At 33.2% G+C, this 21433-nt stretch overlaps 2 protein-coding genes across 11 annotated transcripts in view; one reads left to right on the top strand and one right to left on the bottom strand.

Annotated features, from left to right (window-relative positions):
- Positions 1 to 21433, bottom strand: part of LOC139983661 (very-long-chain 3-oxoacyl-CoA reductase-like) — a 262428-nt gene that overhangs the window by 163589 nt on the left and 77406 nt on the right. The gene's annotated exons all lie outside the window — the stretch shown is intronic.
- LOC139983648 (uncharacterized) overlaps positions 1 to 21433 on the top strand; it is a 180711-nt gene that overhangs the window by 102864 nt on the left and 56414 nt on the right. For 2 of the 9 annotated variants that reach the window (XM_071997337.1, XM_071997335.1), the window contains exons 7-12: positions 5185 to 5304; positions 6711 to 6916; positions 12222 to 12295; positions 14794 to 14891; positions 16904 to 16951; positions 17530 to 17555. The exons of 1 other annotated variant lie outside the window; for it this stretch is intronic. In XM_071997337.1, the coding sequence (XP_071853438.1) occupies positions 5185 to 5304; positions 6711 to 6916; positions 12222 to 12295; positions 14794 to 14891; positions 16904 to 16951; positions 17530 to 17555 (572 nt within the window). Of the gene's footprint in view, positions 1 to 4529; positions 4586 to 5184; positions 5305 to 6710; positions 6917 to 12221; positions 12296 to 14793; positions 14892 to 16903; positions 16952 to 17529; positions 17556 to 18278; positions 18817 to 21433 lie in introns of those variants that run through there. 6 more of the 9 variants (XM_071997336.1, XM_071997334.1, XM_071997333.1 and 3 more) reach the window with 6 other exon arrangements.

The following is a 21433-nucleotide window of genomic DNA, read 5'->3' as shown; positions in this document are numbered from 1 at the left end:
TGAGTCCCGTCTATCCGACATGCTCAGTGTTCAACCTCCATCACATATCACGATCTTGCGCAAGGTTTATTACTCCTCGAAATTGTTAATGTTAACGTCCTTAAATTGCGACTTAATTTTTCCAAGCCAGGTAGCGATGGCACAATTTAGCAACGTTAATCATTACTGCACGTTTTGTTTAGAAAGCTTTGTAAAAGTTATTACATATCCTACCAAGATATGTGGCTTCATCATAAACTAATCATTACAATTTTGCACAAAATGTTTGCATAAACAACAAAACCTAAGTCATATTTTTTTGTATACTAAAACAACAACAGTGCAGTGAAGACCAACCCGTTACTCTACACTAAGCTAGGAAGGTAGGTCGACTGTGTGATGAATTCTCGAGAGATGTTTTCGTCTGTGGCGGTCTGTTAACGTGAGAATTGTGGGCGAGCGTCGGCTGATTTTGACTACATCGCATTGCTCAACAGTTTCACCCAGGCGAAGGATAAAGTAACATGCAATATAGATGGCTAAGTTAAACAGCTTTGTTGAGCAGGTGGCCTACGGTACTACCACTAGGATATATTTTAACTTGCGAGGAGTAATTTGAAAATCATATCGATTCATCTTTAAAGGATTAGTTCAGGTGTTTGACATGTCTATTTTGTATGAAAGAGCACAAAAAGACAAAAAGAACAGTGAAGAAACTATATACCATGATAGCAGGCCCTGTTAAGGAGATATGGCACTTTGAAGATATCAAAATGTCTTTGAAAATGACTGGTGTAGAAAGACTTACTGTGAGGGTGAGTGTGATGTCACATCCTCACTTCCTTAACATTTGTGAATATATTTCTTTAAAAATTATTTACATTTTTTAACACATTTGAAAATTATATAATCAAAAAATCTTCAGATGTTTAATCTCAAATACTTCTTTTGACAAATATGAGATTTCATGACATATCTTTTGGTTGAAAGTCATGAAATCTCACAAAATATTTAGAGAAAAAAAAAGAGGACTTTTCAGGAATGTAAGGATGTGACATCACAGCTACTGTAGTCTGATTTCAGCAGTTTCTACACAACCTAATACAACTTTACACTTGAATATCTCTTTAACCGAAAAAGATATTTGAACAGTTTTTTTTCACCATTGTGTTTCTTTTATTGTCCTCTTTCATAAACATAAACATGTATGACAACTGAACCAGTCCTTTAATTGAATCTAAGTTAAAATTAAAGCGAGTCTTAGAGTAATACATAATAATACTTAGGCATTATGGGCTACTATTGTACTCACACATGACACATAATGACTTAATGGGCTACCAGTACTACTCACACATGGCAGTGCCGTTATATTAGGCCTTGTTTACATTTACGTACTCTAATGCGTAAATCATGGTATACTGGTCAAGTTGTGCTTTTACCTAAACATACAGCCGTGATTTGTAAAACAGCAGTTCGAGTTGTTTGTAGCAATTCTCATACACCAGTGGTAAAAAAAAATTAATGTATGGTACCTCGAAATGCTACTCAAATTAAGGTGATCATTAATGATTTTTTCCTTCAGTCTATTTAAATCGCTATAGAATTTATAGCATTAGGCAAAAGCGTCAAATGGATGTATTTTACATTTTTTTTTGGTGGGGGGCTTCTTTTGTTATGTCTTTTCTGCTTACAAGATACATTTTGCATGTTAAAAGCAACCAAATGGTTCCTGTCACACATTGATTTCTTATCTTTAGGTTGAGTTTTATCCAATTGTATACGTTTTAATACTACATAGCTATTAAAGGGTGACATAGAGTAATAACACTCGAACATAGCCTCGTGATGCTCTTTTTATTGCGTATTGTTGTCTTTATAGGTCAGTACAACATTTTGCTCTTAATAATTAATATGCAACTTTATTGCTTTATTATGATAGTGTTCAGGATAACTTGTGCAATATATGTATATATATTTCTTTGAATACAATGATATTCGGAACAGAATAAATGGTAGAATTTACATTATAGACACCAATTATACGTGACACTGTAAGTGAAGCTTTTAAATATAAAAACGTAGGGGTTGAAAGTTAAATTCAGCGATCATAATAATCCTGATATTTCTCTCACTGTAGATACCAATATCAGATCTATGGCTCAAGTGGTCCTTCAGTAATGTAGATAAAAGTGATATCGTGCTCCAATCTGGTCTTTGTTTACCAACCCTCTCAACACTGGAGAAGTTATCAGTAAATACAAACAGTGCAGAACTTACTGAGGAAGACGTTATTGGACTATTGAACTATGGAGTACAGTCTAAGAGATTCAAAGAGCTTTGGTAATTAGAAAAATATAACGAATAATGAAAATGATCACAGTAAATGCAATAAGGTCAAGGCCTACGTCGAGAATAATCAACATAAAGATATGTATGTAGGACTACGTCTAGAATAGTTAATATTCAGATATTTATGTAGGTCTGGCCTTCACGTTAACACCGTTTAGAAGATTAAATATTTGTTAATCGTATTTCTAAACTTTAGTAAAGAACTATAGGGGAAAGAAAGCAATTTAACAGAATACATTTGAAGCAGCCGACTGAATCATTGGATACAATGGCTGATCCCTTACTTATAAGATTATTCCTCAATTTCAGTCCCACTACAGGTATACCATTCCCTGATATAATGTCGAAAATGAAAAACAAAATCAGTTTAGTTTTCTTATGACACAGCACAATAGTATCATCAATCTGTATGTATTGTCGTTGCAAGAGATCTAACTACTGGAAAAAAAGTATTACAAAAAATGAAGTTACATTTGTTATTTAGACCCTTACACTCCTTCAATGAAAGTATTTTGAGTAAGTCATAACAATTGACACCAATGTTGATGTAATTCCATTATTGGAATTATCGAAAATAGTTCCCATTAAAGTCGATAGTGATATTCATAAGGCACGCATATACTGAATGTTTTGGTGAAAGTTGACAGATGTTTTAAACATAAATAAAGTAATCAAATACTTCTTCATCCACAAATGACAGTCACGATAGTTTTACGTTAAAGTGCCTAGTTTAAATCTTAGTTGAATAGTTATGTGAAAGACACTTCAATACAATACGGGTCAGTGTATTTTAACCGAGCCTCGTACCTGGCACGAGGTAGGTATATCACACGTATATATTTAAGTTTGTTGATTTAAATCGATGTATTATCATAAGAATAACATTATTATGACCATGAATATATTGGAACAGAGATATCACTTCAATTTATCACAATTAAAATAGGAAACAGAGAGAAGAACGAAAAAATCAGCCGAGGAATCTTTTGAAATATGCTCAACCGTCACAGTTACATGCCAGCTACAGTTTTTTTTTTAAAGTAATGGTAGCGTTTGTAGTTATATCATTATGCATATAACGTGTAAACTGTATATTAGATAATTTAGATACAGAAACATCATTTATGATAACACTAAGATGGATACGTGTTGTTCAACATTATTCAGAAAATATTAGTAACGTGAGAGGAACGATCGTCGACAAGTTTTCAAACATTTTTTTTTTTGATCAGTGAAAAGAGTCACAAATTTAACTGCATTATTATATTGTTTCACAGGTTTTATTATTGTCAATTGCCAGCATCCATCAGTCCTAAGATGATACCGGAAACAGCAAAATCAACGAATGTTAAAGTTACTTGGCGACAGCTCACAATGGGATTTTGTTAAATGAGCGTGAAAAGGGTGCTATTTGGGTGGTTATTTGGACATTATCACTGTGTGTGTGCTTGGAAGGGGGGGGGTGGGGTGTTTGGAGGGGAAGAAAACTTTTGGAGGGAATTATTGAAACAAGTATATTATAACACGTGCATGGCTGGACCAATAGTGCATACTATATTCCAATGTGTATGGGGTACATGAGATGGTTCAATGCGTTCCAATCCTTTGTAATTTCGTTTGTTGAATTTTGAAGTTAAAAATGACTTTTCATCTGTTATATTCATGTAGGTGGAAGCAGTATCAATATTATGATGATGAAGCGATGTACAAAAATTTGACTGAAAAGAAAAAAATTAATTAGTCTTTTTTACTGTGTTTTTTTTAAATTATTTTTATTCAATTTAAACTTAACTGCGAACTTTGTCTATTAATTGTGAGAAAAGAGGATAAGGTAGAGTGCGGGGGGGGGGGGCATGTGTCTTCAAGAAACGACACATAGTAAAGACCTTTCTTTTTCAATAACTAATAATACCAAAGTGACGTTAAGAAAAGATATTGCTGTAAATATTTCGACTCTTCTGCTTAATTAAGGTAGTTAATACACCTATCCCTTGTGTAAGTTTAAATCTAGTTTGTTTATCACTGTTTAAAAATTGAATAAACCAGAAGAGATATGAAGAGAGAGAGATCCCACCAGCAAAAACAAAATATAAAACGAGAATTATTCAAATATTCAGTATGATGGTTTAATTTTGCTATTGTAGGTAAGCACGAATAGTCATATATTAATGTTTTTTTTATATTTTCTTTCTCTGAAGTTCTTTGGCCGGAAGAGACCTGTCTACTTGATGTACAGTCTGGTAAATGGAAACAGGTTGGTGATAAGATGGTATACGTATGTTAAGGATCAGGCATAGCCCATGTTGTGTAATTAATATATTTAACTACTAGTTGTGTACTTAATATAGCATATTTAACTGATAGTTTACCGTGGAATATCCCATTGGAGTTGGTAATTATACAAGTTTAACCATGAGATATGCGGTTTAAATTGTTGCAAACATTCACAAGAATGAAATAAATTGAGAAGTTATCAATAGCTATTGTTCTCTCTGGGTAATATTCAGGTAGGAATATGAATAGAGGGACGATGGGGAGGAGGAGGGGGGCAGTTGGTACCACTTCAATGGTATATGCCAATTAGAATATCCTCATAGTAATTGAGAGTATCACAAAATGATGATATTACGTACAGTTGAATAAATATGAAATAAAAAGTTTTATGAATCACAGATTAAGGAAGTTGTGAGGGAAATGGTATACATCGATGAGGTGAAAGAGTGGAGACAGACATGTAAAACCAACATATGAAATACCAATACTTTTTGAAGGCATTTAACCAGAATGTGTCAGTACCTAGCGCAGATAAAGGCAAATTAAACATTGTGTAATTTTGGTCATTTTATTTCATAGGCCGAAGACATCCAGACTATTACAGAGCTGTGTTCAAATGATGTCGGCATCGATAACATAAGCAGTCAGAAATCACAGAAGTCAACCATAGAACTCCTAAAAAAAGCATCCAGGAATGACGTAAGGATAACACTGAAGGGATACGGTGAAGTAAAACACATCACAAATAAATTAGTTTATTTATTATTCTCCCAAACTATCGGTTTGATAATGAGTCGGGGAGGGGTGGGAAGGGGGTTTGATATGACTAATCACTAACCTTTTCTAGGTTTTTTTGTCGGTTAATTATATTTGTTTGGCATCATAATTAGATAATTTAGGTCAAGTCTAAACAAACAGTAGTGATAAATAAAATAACAGATTTTAATACCAAAAATTAAGTAAAACATAGTTATCAAAGTAACTAGTGGATTATTGTATGCTACAGAAACTGAAACTTATCCCCTGGCTACTGAACTACTTAATAACCTTAAAAAACAAATAGGTCCAGAACTGTTAATTACCTAATTGAATATTTATTAGGCCCTCACCTGAACCACCATTACTCCCCCAAGGCTCAAATACAACAGGTTATATCACATTGCCTACACAACAGAGAAACTCTAGAGCTTACTGTTCTAAGCAACATTAACACATCAGGTTTTAATTACTTAACAACTTGAAGCAAAACGAGATATAAGAATCAACACGAAATAAATCATAATCAAACATAAATTTATAGAATAAGACAGCATTTTGCCTGGTTCCCACTAACCCTCTAAGAGGCTCAACTAAACTACACCTCCGCCCACCCCCCCCCCCCCAAACAAAATGTATCTATCTCGCTATAGGTCCCGTAGATTAGCTCAAAACTGGCCCCTATAAACGGAAACAAATATTGCAACCTATAATACAAAACTTAATGCCCCTGTTTCACCCCACAATGAGATTGGCTAAAGTACAGCAATGTACACCCGTAACACTCTTCACTTTGCCTCCATCTCCTGATCTTTAAAACAAAGGACACAACCCCACCCTCTCTAAAACAAAACATTTCTTTATTTATAGTTTAGTAGTCTATTTATTCTATTTATTTTTATTTTCCTTCTAGTCAGTGTTAATCCTGTATTTATTAGCTTTCTTTTCCCTATACTAGAATAACTTACAACTGAACAGTAAAACAAGCCATACAACTTACAAAATATGTGATACACTCCCCCCCCCCACCTCCACCTTCACCTCACCTTCACCCTTTCCCTGAACCACTGCATACCCTCCTGTTCCTCTTTTGTTCAAAAACACTGTGTTTCTTTATAGTCAATTAATATATAACTGTAACTGTGCACTTTAACAAAACACACCACTTTTACAGCAATTTGAATATTAAATTGGCCCTACTATAACCCCCTCTAACCCCATGACCATTCGTCTTTCATTAGTTATAACAAAAATAGTCAATTTATAAACATTATTGTAAAATAATAACAGATATTTATTATATTATGATATTATTATTAATATTTTATTTATTATTTACTTTCCTTCAGATTCCTATATACTGTGTGCATCTAGTCTGTTACTTTAACAAGGTTGATGAAGATTATATTACTCTCTACTCTGGTCTCTCTCTACCAATCATAACATCAATAGAGAGGACGATCATAGAGACAGAGGATGGGAGAGAAATGAATAAACATGAAGTTAATGGAATATTAAACTATGTACAACACTCTCAAAGATTCAAGGGACTTGTGTAAGTATAATTAATAAATATGTAAATAATATTAGTAATTAATATAGTAACTAATTATTATTAATGATATCAACAAGATAGGAATGATTAATCTAGTTAATATTTAATAATTATTGAAGGTTTTATTGATAGGTTTAGATAATTGTAGAGGTAAAACAAATAAATGAAGAAGAAGAAATTGAATTAAAAAAAAAACTAACAATGAAAGAACAATCATCAGGTGAGGAATATAATTAATAGGAGAGTAAAATAAATAAAACTATGTATTCTAACAATTCCGCCAGAATCATTAACAATGGGTACTCATGCCTTGATTTTAAAATATCCCGTGGAGTACGCCAAGGTTGTCCCTTAAGCCCTTATATATTTCTAATTTGTGCTGAGGTTCTCACACTGTGTGTAAATGATAATAATGCTATCAATGGTATATCTCTTTTTGACAACAACATTAAAATATTACAATATGCGGACGATACGACCATGTTTTTAGACGGTAGTTATAGTTCTTTAAAAGAAACTATTAGTACTTTTGAGAAGTCGTCGGGTCTAAAAGTCAATATGGAAAAATCTTCCCTTTTCCCACTAGGTAGACAGACACAGAGGATCCATGGTTTCGTAACATCTTTGGGTTGAACTGGTCTAACGGTCCTGTTGCTTTATTAGGCGTCTCTTTTACAAATAACAGATCAGATCTCTTCAGTTTGAATTTTCCTCCTAAGCTTTCGAGGCTCAAACGTTTACTGGGTGTCTGGTCGCAGAGGGACCTTACTCCATTGTTAAAGCCCTCGGGCTTTCACAGTTGGTTCATCTCTTTCAAATTCTTCCAAATCCCCCACACGAGTTTATAACAGAACTAGATGCCATTATTTTCCGTTTCATTTGGAGTGGGAAACCCGAAAAAATTCGCCGTTCCTCTATGATTGGTACTATCAGTTCAGGTGGACTAAATGTCACACATACTAAGTATTTTATTCATAGTCTTAAGTGTACCTGGGTGAACAGATACAACAACAGTAGCGATAACTACTGGAAACTGTTTTTCGATTTTCATTTCAAAAAGTACGGCAAATCCCTATTGTTTAACTGTAATTATAAAAAAACGACATTCATATTAGTAATGCATTTATTTATGATGTCTGCCATGCATGGTCATTGCACTCTTTTATTACGCCTAATTCCAACTATGGTGAACAGATAATTTGGAACAATTCGTTTATTAAAATTAACAATAAGATGGTTTTTTACAACTCAATGTTCCAAAAAGGTATTTGGCAGGTGAAACATCTGTTTGACAATGACAATCGTACATTGTCAATACTGCGTTTCAAAGAGAAGTATAGATTAGATTATTGCCCATTTACTGTTTACTATGGAATTATTTCGTCTATCCCTAGAGCATGGAAGGTTGGACTGATGAAGGTTTATAAGGATACTGTTAATAGCTCTAGTGAATATCCCCAATTTATTCCCTCTCTCTCTAAGCATATTTATAATAGCCTTATTACTCGTGTTAGCACTCCTCCTGCGGCTGTAGCCAAATGGAATCTTTATTTTAATATCACAGCCACCCAATGGGAGAAAATTTTTCAAGCCCCGTTTCGCTCTGTCAGAGATTCCAAGATGCAATATTTTCAATTTCGCTTCCTCCATCGCATTATTGGAACAAACCACTACCGTCATAAAATAGGGCAAATCGATAACCCACGATGTCACTTTTGTGGCCGCTATGACGAGACCCTGTTACATCTGTTTTGGGACTGCCCTATTATATCGAACTTTATTTTAGATGTGGAGCAAGCTATTTTTGGCAGACAATTTATACTTTCGAAGAATGACATTTGCTTTGGGTTTCATTATTCTGTAAATCACCCATATAATTTCTAAATTTTTCATCTCAAGTACTTCATCTTTAGTAAGAAAAATTCGAGCACGGAAATGAGATGTAGAGATTTTTTATATAAGTTAAAATTTGCTATTAAACTTGAGAAAGAACTCAAGCAAAGAGGCAAAGCTTTCATTTCTTACGAGCAGTTAAAAGACTCATTTAGTAATTGCACTATACTGTTCAGTTAGTATCGATTCATCTTGGTTTTTGTATGTACCTATCATTACTTGTAAAAGGTTTTTGACCTTATTGTATTCAAATATGTTCGAATTGGCACAAGAATGTTACCAATAAAGATACCAAGCGTGGTAAAAAAAATAATAAAAAAAATAAATAAATAAATAAATGGAGAAAAAAAGGAGAGTAAAATAGAGACAAAGGGAGACAGAATAAACATATTTACACAATAAAATTAAAAAATAGACTTGTATTGCAGTAAGAATGATAAAAGTATTTGTAGCGTGATAGGAGAATATGTTTATTTACCTGCTTTATAATAATTTTTATTAAAATCGAATAAGAATCAAAACAAGAAATTGACAGAAGGAAAAAGAACATACAATTTTCTTGTTTTAAATTATTTTCTGTATGCAAAGTAAAGCAACATGATAATCAAATTAAAAAGTTTAAGAAATATCTTTAGTGATTAATATGAAATGGTCAAAATTTTATATTTAAACTTTAGTAAATAAATAAAAAAGCGATAAAACGTAAATAAATCGTTTACCTACCAACTTTAAAAATAAAAAAACATTCTGTCAAATTATATAAAAACAACTAGAAAAAAAATTAACACAGAAAGAAAAAACATTAATCTCAAAGTTTCAAAATAAAACATTCAAGAAAAAAAATCTTCATTGAGAAATGTAAAATTGTAAAACTTCTTAGATAGAAAATTTAGTAAATAAAATGATTAAACAAAAAATAATTAAATAAAACGTTACTAACTAATTAAAATTAAAAGTAAAACAAATTTAGAAAACAATAAAAGTAATAAAAAATAAAATAAACACAGACAAAGCATAAGCCTTACACTAGAAATGTTAGAAACTTGTTTGTTATTGGGGGTTTTATGTAGCTTAATGTTTAGTTTAAAAACTCCAACATCAACCGTGAAATAAATTTTTTACCGAAATTAATTAAGAAGCTGAATAAATAAATATATTTTTAATAAGAGAATGAGATGTGCCTACAATTTACATGCCTTAAACAATGTATATAATATTAAATATCCTCCACCAGGTTCCCCTCCCTCACCCCATGTCCATTCGATTACCATTCCTCTAATCATCATAATGATCCCATGTGAATTTCCCGAACAATGCCGCAACAACTATATATCGGCCCCAACCGCTAAGTCCACCTCCGCACTGCTAGCAGACGCTTCTGTTGTGCCTACTTGCTACAAATCATGCCTTGAACCAATGCATAGACTATTGTATATATATCCTCTCTCACACCCCTCCCATACCCCTCAAATGACACTTCCCATATTTTGTTAAATGTGTCCCATACGGTATTTCATTGCCACGCTGAACGCCTCAAACACCTTACATTGCAGCCACGCTACCTTCCGCGAGTGCAAATGACCTTTCTGCAGTTGCGTTTCTAGATAACACCATTTCCCCCTCGTCCATGAAAAGGAAATCACTAGTCCAATTCTTTGCTCTAAACCCACCATTTTTACTCCCCCTGTATCCCACCCCCCCCCCCCCCCACCACACACACATACACGCATACACATACGCATATCATTCCATTTTTCCAATATTTGTTTTGATCCATGTTTTCATCATATGTGCAATTTACAAAAAGTAACGTAAATCGTATCCACCCAACGCTGTGTATACATTCATCATATATATATATATATATATATATATATATATATATATATATATATATATATGAAATAATTTCAATAGACTTTTATCATTAGAAAAACGTGTTCTGTCTGAGTACAAAAGAGTAGAAATAGTTAACTGTACAGATATATACATCTGTACAGTTAACTATTTCTACTCTTTTGTACTCAGACAGAACACGTTTTTCTAATGATAAAAGTCTATTGAAATTATTTCATCAGTTTTTTCCTCAAGATGTACATTTATCTTTTTCTAGTACTTACACTTTCAATAGTTTAACATTTTCTTTTGTTCATCACCTGTCAATCAATACTTGAACAATGCAATGAAAAGAAGTTGTGTTCAGTGCAAGAGACGCGCGCGTCTCAATGAAAAAAGTTGTATTCAATAGCAAAGACGCGCGTAACCTTTATATAACACAATAACGGGTGAGGGTGATGTTACGAGAAATAGAGAAACATTTTTTCATAGATAGTGTGAGGATAAAACAAAATTATTATGCTGTCGATAAGGGATGTTTACATCAACCTTTGAATATCCCAAGAAAGTATTGAATGTTGATGTTAGTTGGAATTGGCATATATGACGGGACAAATTGTGTACAGCAAAATCAAATTTAATATAAAGAAGAGAGAAAAATCTACATTGTTCTCGATAGATGCAATAGCCGAGTTGATTTTATTCTAGAGAGAAGTCAGACACTATAGTACAATTTAGGGCCTATGTTTAAAATTTACAAAAGATGCGATGATATTGTTTTTACTAAATGCAAATTGATTAACATCGAACACACTCTAGTCTTAAATATATTATTAGATGCACAAACGGTCACAGAATAAAATAATGGCAGAAGTAATTTTCAAAAGCACCCTAGTGTACATTATATAACATGTGTGTGCGGTTTAGTCTATACAATATAAAAATAAAAATAAGTTTCAAATAGAAGATTTTTGCTAACACGATCCATTTTATCAACATTTCTCAAAGGGAGTGGGCCACATTCCCGCCCCCTCTCCCAAGAACCTTCAACTGGATGTAGGGCATCATGTTTTTGCCTCCACCCTCACCCCCGTGTTGCAGTACATAAAACGGGTGTTGCATCCGTAGATATGGGTATCGTATACGATACCCATATCCACGGATGCAACACTATAGTGTAGTGAAGTTTTGTTGAATGTAGATGACATACGCATCATTTCCACTCGTTAAATGTGAACATTTAGTGTAGAAGTAATTGCATAACTTTGGTGATCTTGTCCGTACCAGCAGACAACTCCCCACCGTTATGGTCAGGTATACAATGGCGTTAATCACTGGCCGAAATATAATGTCAAAGGTAAATAATCGCCTTTTCAATAACGATATCATACATTCAGCTTTAAGGTATGTTAGCTTATAATAATGCTAACCTTTATCCTGCCATCGTTACCGAATCTTGTATAAGCGGCACCTAGTAGTCGATAATTAATGACGTAAGTAGCTACACTGGATGGACAATGCTTGAATTGTATGTGACGTCACAATTATAATTACAATGGTTATATTTCTTTTGCAGATTTAAATACTGTCTGCTGCCACCCACTATTACATCTTCCTCTCTGGCAAATCTGAAAGCAAGGAATGTCGACGGTACAGTATAAAGCTCTTATTGATGTTCTAGTGATCTTTACCAGGGAGAGTTGGAATGAAGCGAGGGAAGGTTTTGGTGACATTTTAAGGTTTTGAAGAGTCCACACTGTGTTAGATGTGACACTTACTGTATGTAGTCCAGTCTGGATTATCATCAGTACTTCAATATCAATGAACTACAATGACAGAGAGATTGGTTGCTGAGTACGTTAAGTGTATTGAATGGAATATGTTGTAAAGTAGGTTTCTTTAGTAATGATAAACTGGCTTCTTATTAATGTTAATGATTGTGATAATTTATCAATCTAATTGCAAGTGAGATTGTATCAGGAAGGTTGTTTAAACTTCTGCTTCCTTTGAACCAACTTTCATGTCACTGAAGGTTCTTTTATATTTTATTTATTTGTTTTGCCACAAAAGTACAAAGTGGAGGGAAGTCTTCCATAAAGCTTAAAAGCTTAACAATGTGGAAGACTCCCTAAAGAAAGAAAAGAAAAAGAAAAATGTATATATTTATATGTGTATAAATACATATACATAAATATAAGTACAACTTAAATGTTCAATATATATATAGTAATTATGTCATATAGTAATTATGTCATCTTTTTTATGAACTATGTCAATTAAAGCTTGTTCACTAAATTCGGTGCTGTTTTGATGAGTTCTTGTCTGCTATACATTAATTTGATGAAGTTCCAAAATACCAAAAGCACATATATGGCTGTGCAACATTATAGGATTTTACTATGCACATGTAATGAGTGAGTGGTCATGACGTCATGGCCGTTTTAATCATCAATTAAAACACTGGGCGCTTTACCACCTTATATATAATACAAAGCAGTACCTACAAGGTTATGACAGTAGTTACAAAATTCATCTTCAGTTCTGCCAAAAGGAAAAAGTAAGCAATAATTTAACCAGCTATATGAAAATGATAATATTGTACAGTAGGCTCACAGTTGGATACAACTTATCTCTACGTCTATAAATGAAACAAATCTTTGTTTCTTCGTTTGCCTGTCAGCGGCGAACTCTCTGGCAACTAAAGAGAAATGGTTATGTTAAATTAACACAATCAGCAGATCAAAGCATTTTGTAAATGTATTTCTGAGAAATAAGTCTTCAATCTTGCCTTCCTTTAGTGAAATTGTTAGTGTTCGCTTAGTATTCGCTAATGATTAGACTAAATTTTGGGTCACTTTCTTCTCTGCACATCAATCTACATACCCACAACATAAGCCATGGAGAATAACGATTTAGAAAGGTTTAGCAAATGACTATGAATGTCGCAATGTCAGTGCGTATCGCTTTCTGGTGCACACGACCGAATGATCTCCAGAGTCTGGCCTGAGGTAACATTTTAAAGGGATGCGACAAATGCGCTATCGGTGAAAAAGCACTAGCTGAAAAGGTACAAAGACACACATGAGCAAAATTTAAGGTCCCATTTACGGAAAATGAAGTTTTAAATCGCCACACGATGACACAGTTTCCCGTGTAACCTGGCACAGAACAGTGATGGAGAAACGTCTGTAGTTGGTTATCTGTAACAATTTGGAGATACTACATTCGAGGTGCTGATTCTTTTCTCTTTATTAATTGGGTTGAAGGTTGTGGGGGGGGGGGGGTGGTGGTAGGACTTCATGTGAACATTGTAAAACATATACATTTATTACAGAAAATTTAAACATATATTTGCAGACATTCTGTCACATTCAATGAAATGGTTAAAAAATCACATATCCAGTTTTTAATTCATCAAAAGTAAACAAATTTCCAGTAGATTGCCCTTAAATAATACCAAGTTTAATTACGTTGGATGTGCCTTATTCTTCTTATAATCAATATTTCGTTGAATACAATGTAGGTTTTGTTTTTCTAAGAAGTAGTAAACCATCCTTTTTCTTTTGTTTTCGTATCTGTCTCGATTACAGAAGCCTAAAAAATATTGTCCAATACTTTAAATAAATAACAAAAAGAAGGATCAACAAGATACAAAATAGGTATAGAACTTTTCTGTTGCTTATTTTACAAAACATAATATAATATTTACAGTGCATTATGAACATTTCAACGGAGTTTAAAAAAAAAATAGAAAGATTACCGTAATGGTTTTAATGACAAATTCTTCCATTTTCACCTTAACATTTCAAACACCAAAATGCTGTTTAAACTGTATTGGCGATGTGTCTCTGATTTGACACACTATTTAATGAATTAGCTATGGATTATCAACCTAATATTGATAATTGTTTCCATTTAATATATTAAGATATGTGTCAAGTTCAGACGGATTAAAAGGTGGTATAATTTCCATCTTTGGTGTGATGGTATTATGTGACGGTAATTGTTAATGTCAAATATTCGCTATTATATGTATTTCAGTCGGTTGGGGGGGGGGGGGATCAACGTCGCAAAGGTAACTACGAAGTTCCAGTTTCTCAATTGTCTATGATCAAGTTACAATACTCTCTATGGTCTTCTGTTTTCAGTCTTCTGGGATCCTTACAGATTTGATGAACGCGGTTATCATCTGGATCTTCAGTCTGGTCGCTGGCTTCTGTACAAAGATCCTGATTCATTCTTTCATGTAAGTAATTCGTGTGAGTTATCATCACATTTAAATGTTTACTTCAGTTACAAGCATAAGTTTGCTCTATCGTTGAAAATTTAAAAGAACTAAAATTCTGCCTAATTCCATCCTTCAGTATGCATTATAGTTGTTGCCATCAGTTTGTCTTCAACACCAAAGCGTTAAAAATTTCCAGACGGAGTGAAGATACACATTCCTGTTGCTCTCTATGAGTGTGAGGTTATTTTATTAAAAAGTTTATTTCCCGGCTATAATTTGCGAAATCATACATATGCCGCTTCAACTAGTAGAGATTTCCTTCACATTCCTATCGCCCTCTCTCCAACCCTTCCTTTTGCTCACACATCAGACTGAATCATATATGTAATATTCTGAGCTAACATTTCGCTTTAAATTACTGAAATTCCCTGTTCTTGTCATTGGGAATAGAATTGGGCAGTGAATACAGCTTTAAAAGTTTTAAGTACTGTATGTTCTAAGTTTTTCATTTGAATATATGTACCTACCAGAAGTTGACAATATTTCTAGGCATTTCCTGCAACAAATCGTTGAGTGAGATCAAATCAAGAGAGTGTAACATATTATGGTTAACCTTGGAAAATTCCTACCCGTCTTCTACTTTGAAAATCAATACCACGTTACCTATAAATGATAATTAAATAGTAAATGGTTGCAAGCACTGCCAGCGTAAAGTTAACTTTAGTACAGAAGAGCTAGCTATTTACATGTCTTCATTAAAGCTGTTGACCAGAAATGTTCCATAAAGCCTAATTATAGATACAAATTGCACTCTTTTCTTCACAAAAGTTTCTCAATCCCATTTGAAAATAAAAAGAATAACTCAAACACTTTGATAGCAAGAAAAGTATAGAACGGATGACCTAAGAAAACAACTATATTGACTACTAAATTATAATTTGTTCCTTTATATTAAAACTCCCTAGATTAAACAGTTCCATGTTCGACATTGATAAATTAATGTATATAGTGAGGTATAGGCAAGGCTTCAGTAAATAACACAAGAATAGAAATACCCATTGAACAAAGGGCCGTAACTAGAAGAGGTATGGGGTTGTGACAACCGCCCCTACCCCACCCCCACCCACCCCGACTCCATTCATCGATGCGTTCGGCAAACCTATGCACCAGTTGGCAAATGAAGGAAGGAGAAGAAAGAAGGAAGGAGAGAGAAAAGAAGAAAAGGAAATAATGGAGAATAACGAGAGAAAATAGAGGCAGTTGTATACTAAGCGATCGGTCAGCCAGGGGTTTGCATGCCACCCATGCCACATCCCCCGAAATATAATAAATAAAACAGAATATAAATAAATAATTATTTACTGGGATGCTAGGGGTGACAATAGACGAAAGGTGGGAACTTTGAACTATTTTTTGTAAATCATTGTGGTGGTATATGCCAATCTGAATTATCTACTAAAAGTAAATACTTTGTTCAAACTGCAGGAAAATTAAGAAACATTCATTAAAAAATGAGAATTCCTAAACATATCTGCAGTTCAATTCTTTGCCAATGATAGCACAAGTTTGCCTATAAACCACCTTACATAAATAATATACCCCTGCACGGCGAGACAAAGGAATGATCATCCCGAATTCCCGGGTGTGAACTATTCTAAGTTTGCAACTGAAGAGAGGGAGGGAGATAGACGCTAAAAAGGGGGTAGTGTAGGTAGGAGAGGAGATTGTAGACAACTCTATGAAATAGTGCAGGTTAAAGGTTATCCCATTTTAGCACAAAGGTAACATAAACCTCAGTATTTATATGAGACTGGACCTCAAATAGGGGACCTCCAAGCTCCATCGCACACATGCCAACTGATCTCCCCCTCCGCTGGACTCACGCTTCGTTATTGACACTTCTTGTCGATATTTTCCAGTTTAAGGCGGCCAAACATGGCACCCCCCCCCCCCGCCCTCACGTTGCATTCTTTAACAATTCCTTATTGAACATAATATTCATTGTCTACTTTCATATGCTCTTATTACAGGTGCTGGAAGTTAATGATGAAATAACAGATGCTGATTATGCAAATGAGGTAAAGCATGGAATATTCGTCAGATTATCTATGTATGTGTGGGGGTGTGTAGAGATGAAGAAGGCTCTGCAAGTTCTCACCGGTAATCGATAATTATTGAGATGATTGGGTTTGGTTTAGAAATATATACCTGCATCATTGTTGTTTCGATGTATGTTGGTTTTATTCATACAGATTGAGTGTAATAAAATGAATAGTCATATAAACGGCATTAATTCTGCATCACTGTGACTTAACAGCTAAACATCATATCTATACATATTTATTTGATTCTGGCGTTCATCAATAGAAGAACACAATTTTTTTTTTAAGAAATTCAGTGCAACTCTGATCACTTATTTATTTTTTTTCATCTGTAGAAAATTTATAAGTGAGGCTATATATGCCATGAAAAATTTGCTCCGTAAATGCATCACGAGAGTTTATAATGATATCTCCTTATATCATATTATATACAGCATAGCCAGTTTGTTGTCTCTTATGCTGCATAGTATAGCTCACATTATTAACGAATAAGAATACCACAATCGTTATTTTCCAAATATTTCTATTTTATTATTTTACTGTTTCACTTATAGGTCGAAGCCTTCCGGAATCACTACAGGTATATCAACACTCACAGTTTTTGCCCATAAACTAAAGGAAACAAACCCTAAATGAAGTGATGTATTATGTTGCCCACGCAATATTACTAACGTTATCTTGTAATGTTGCAATGTTCATCAAAATCCATATTTTGGAATGACTTAAGCTTGCAAAAGTTTCAGACTCTAAATTCATGAAATGTCCAAATTTAACTGCTATTAGATTATCATGTCATATAATGAACTCGAAGACTGCAATGTTTAATGATGTAATTTGAGAGAATCCTTGTTTGGCATTCCGGCAATCACTCATCATTCATTAACATTTTGCATTTTGTTTTTATCTGAAATTATTGAAAGTATCTACTAGTGAAAATCACCATGAAGTTCATGGGGATAGCAACATTCTGAGTTCAAAGAATCATTGCTGTAATAAGTAACATACAAAATTCATTGATAATGATCGTGACCCCCACCCTGCTCTTAAGAAAATATCAAAAGAAAGTTAACCTTAAATATAAAAGGTAAAAACATACATAATGTTGTTTCAATGGATAGAGATTGATATAAAAAAAATTATATATGTTGATTTGATTTCATATTCATGTTCTAACATATAAGTTACTAGAAACCGTACCAGCGTAAATTGAATAATCATTATAAGCAACATGAATCACTTAGAAGAGCTTCTAATATAATGTCATATTTTGACACATGTGTCTTTCCCTTTAATTTCTTAACAGCAACTACGCCTGGCAACTGAAATATAATGCTTCGTAAGAACGGAAGCTGATGTAGCCGACAGTGTCTCTGATCAGCGTTTTGTAGGTCGTTCTTGATTGTCGAGTTAAACTACAGGAAATTTCTCCAGGACAACATGAATCTCACTGAGGGTTATTTTTCCTTCAAGTCTAGCCATTCTTAGCATTTCTCGTGAACATGCATTCAGCTATATTCTGTAGATTAATTTGATTTACAGTAAAACAACGAAAGACGTCAAAACTACACAAATTGCAATGGAAGCTGGCTTAATGATGCACCGAGGGGATACAAATCACTAATAGAATTTAGATAATATATTTTCTGTAATATCTTGCTCATAAACAACAACCCGCCACTGCCTTTTTTGATGCAGGACTATATGGCCTTACTGCTTCCAATATCATTTGAACACTGGAATCCATAGTTAGTTGATTGAAAAAATAAAGCAAGGAACATTCGATTGGTAAAACTTGCATGCAGATAGATTCTCGTATAATGTTACTGTAGATATATTAATAGATGTATTAAATATAATATTAATAAACTGTAAACAATTAATAACGATTGAATATAATTATTAGTGTTTATGTGCTGAATGTAATCTGTGCTTTGAAATCATCTTCGTTTACACATTTTTCCACAAGTTATTTTCGTTCGGCTTACGTGAGTTGCTATCTATCTGAAGGTATCAGTAGAATATCAAAAAAATAAATGTCAAGGGCCAAGTTGATTCGAATATCACAATTATCGTTTTAGAGGAATAAATTGCTAATGTTTTCAATGTTTTACTATATAGTGAATGGAACGGTAACAGTATAAATAACCTCCGACCTGCAAAATATTACTGCATTTCGTTAGACGGTACGGTTACTTATGGAAGCTTTAGTAACTGTAAAATGTTGATGTTAATCATCTTCATTATTTCAGAAGACTTGATCATGTTAACGACAGTATAATAAACATTATTACTATATCTAAAGAAACTGTGTTTTGTACTTAGCTTTCTATTTGGCAATTTAATTGTGTAATCTATAGCTTACGTGATATTTGGGAATGTCAGAAGTGAAACGTAAAGTAATATAAACATGCTGTAATACCACGTCAGTATTGATCACCTTTCAAAGGAATGACATATTTGGAAATATCAGTGCTGATGTTTTTTTGACCTTTAAAACACGCATTTTATTATTAATAACAATGGCTTTAGAAGTGCTGCTGTATATAGCTTTGTTTTTTTTTAAACATTTTCCTTGAAAAACTTAGCGCATCTCAATGTTTTGGAAGATTTAGAATGCTAGATGGGAGGGTGGGGCTGCTTTTGAAACATTAAGTTATTTTAGCCTGTAACAATAGCACTTCTATCATTCGTTTTAATTTAAATATGTTATAATTACAGAATCGCAAGAAATTGTGCTTGTTCATACAGTTTTCAATGAAAGCAGTATACCATCTCTGCAAAAGAAAAAAAAGGGAATTAAAAGATATCGCAACGAATTGGTATTATTCCAGCATTAATTAAAGTAAGGCCTACTTTTGTATATATTACGTTATGATTTAACTTAGCACTCGTCAATACTTTGGAGAAATTTGGAACGTTTTAGAGAGGTTACATCTATTTTTGGAGCAATCAGTATAGTTTTTGTCTGTTAAAATTCCAAACCAAATAGAAAATGTGTCAAAGGATTAAAAGATGAACATTACAGTGTACTGTATATTATTCGTGTTAATGGAAAGGTCTTATCATTAACAACATATAGCTAACAATGTTGAGCTTATCTGTATAGCTATTCAATAAAATACATCCCCGGAAACAGTAACGACGTTAAAAAAAATACAATAAACAAAAAAGTGTAATACTGTAATGTTAGGAATATATCGAATTTCCAGGGCAATACATATTATTTTTAATGAACGTCTATTATATTTACATACACGCATTTTATTATTAATAAAATGGCTTAAGAAATCATGCTGCTGTATATATCTTTGTTTTTTTAACATTTTCCTTGTCTAAGTTAGCGTATCTCAATACTTTGGAATATTTAGAATGCTAGAAGGGTGGGGTGCTTTGAAACCTTTAGATATTTTAGTCTTTGCACTTTCTATTATTCGTTTTAATGTATATATAATATAATTAATTCAAGAAACGAACAAAATTGTACTACTGTTTACATTTCAATGAAAGCAGTAAACCATGCGCTGCAAAAGCAAAACAAACATTAAATAAAAAAGTATCGCTACGAATGAGTTAATCCCAGTAGTAATTAGAATAATGCCGATATTTGTATATATCATGTTATGATTTAACTTAGCACTCGCTTTTACTTTTGAAGTACTTTGAAACGTCTTAGGGAGGTTACATCTACTTTTGGAACAATCAGTATTGAAGAGATGAATATTCCAGTGCACTAAATATTATTCGTTTTAATTGGAAGTGATTATATAATAAATAAAATATAGCTAAGAATGGTGTTTCTCTTTATAGCGTTCCAATAACGACGATAACAAATGCAGTAATGTTATGAAAATATCGAGTTTTCAGCGCAATTAAAATCTTTTCTAATCAGCGTCTACTATACTTACAGTACGTAAAAGCGTTTTCCTTTAGGATTTTTTTTTTTTTGCAAGGTCAAGCAAGTTAATAATTTCAAAATTTCTAGAGTGCTTGATATTTTTCTGGATAAATAAAGTTACATTGTGATCAATTAATTAACTGCGAAGACATTTTGCAAGACTTTTTGTTCAATGTTAGCACTTTGTTGTATGTTGTTAGATATTAATTACTATTACAATGATTCAATTGTATCGCATGTCGCAGTGAACTTGACCTTATCATTGCTAACATAATTATTAATTTATCACTAAAGCTAATATCAAAATAGGTACTTTCTTATAATAAAGTAATTAGTAATTTGAATATTGGAGTGGACATGATATCTTTCATGTAAAAGCTGCATTTTGCGTTTATACTTTGAATTTATAAAAACTGGTTGTAACGTATGATACCGTTCAAGCGATAGTCCCGAGTGTCTGAAGATCATTCTAGTAAAATTACTGTAAAATGTTCTTTCAGTTTTAGACCAAAACTACACTTACCAGCATTTGCAACTTCCGTAATGATCCAAACGTTGGGGTC

The sequence above is a fragment of the Apostichopus japonicus genome, chromosome 16, assembly GCF_037975245.1.
Source record: "Apostichopus japonicus isolate 1M-3 chromosome 16, ASM3797524v1, whole genome shotgun sequence".
Lineage (NCBI taxonomy): Eukaryota > Metazoa > Echinodermata > Holothuroidea > Aspidochirotida > Stichopodidae > Apostichopus > Apostichopus japonicus.
This window is presented reverse-complemented; position numbering and strand designations above follow the sequence as displayed.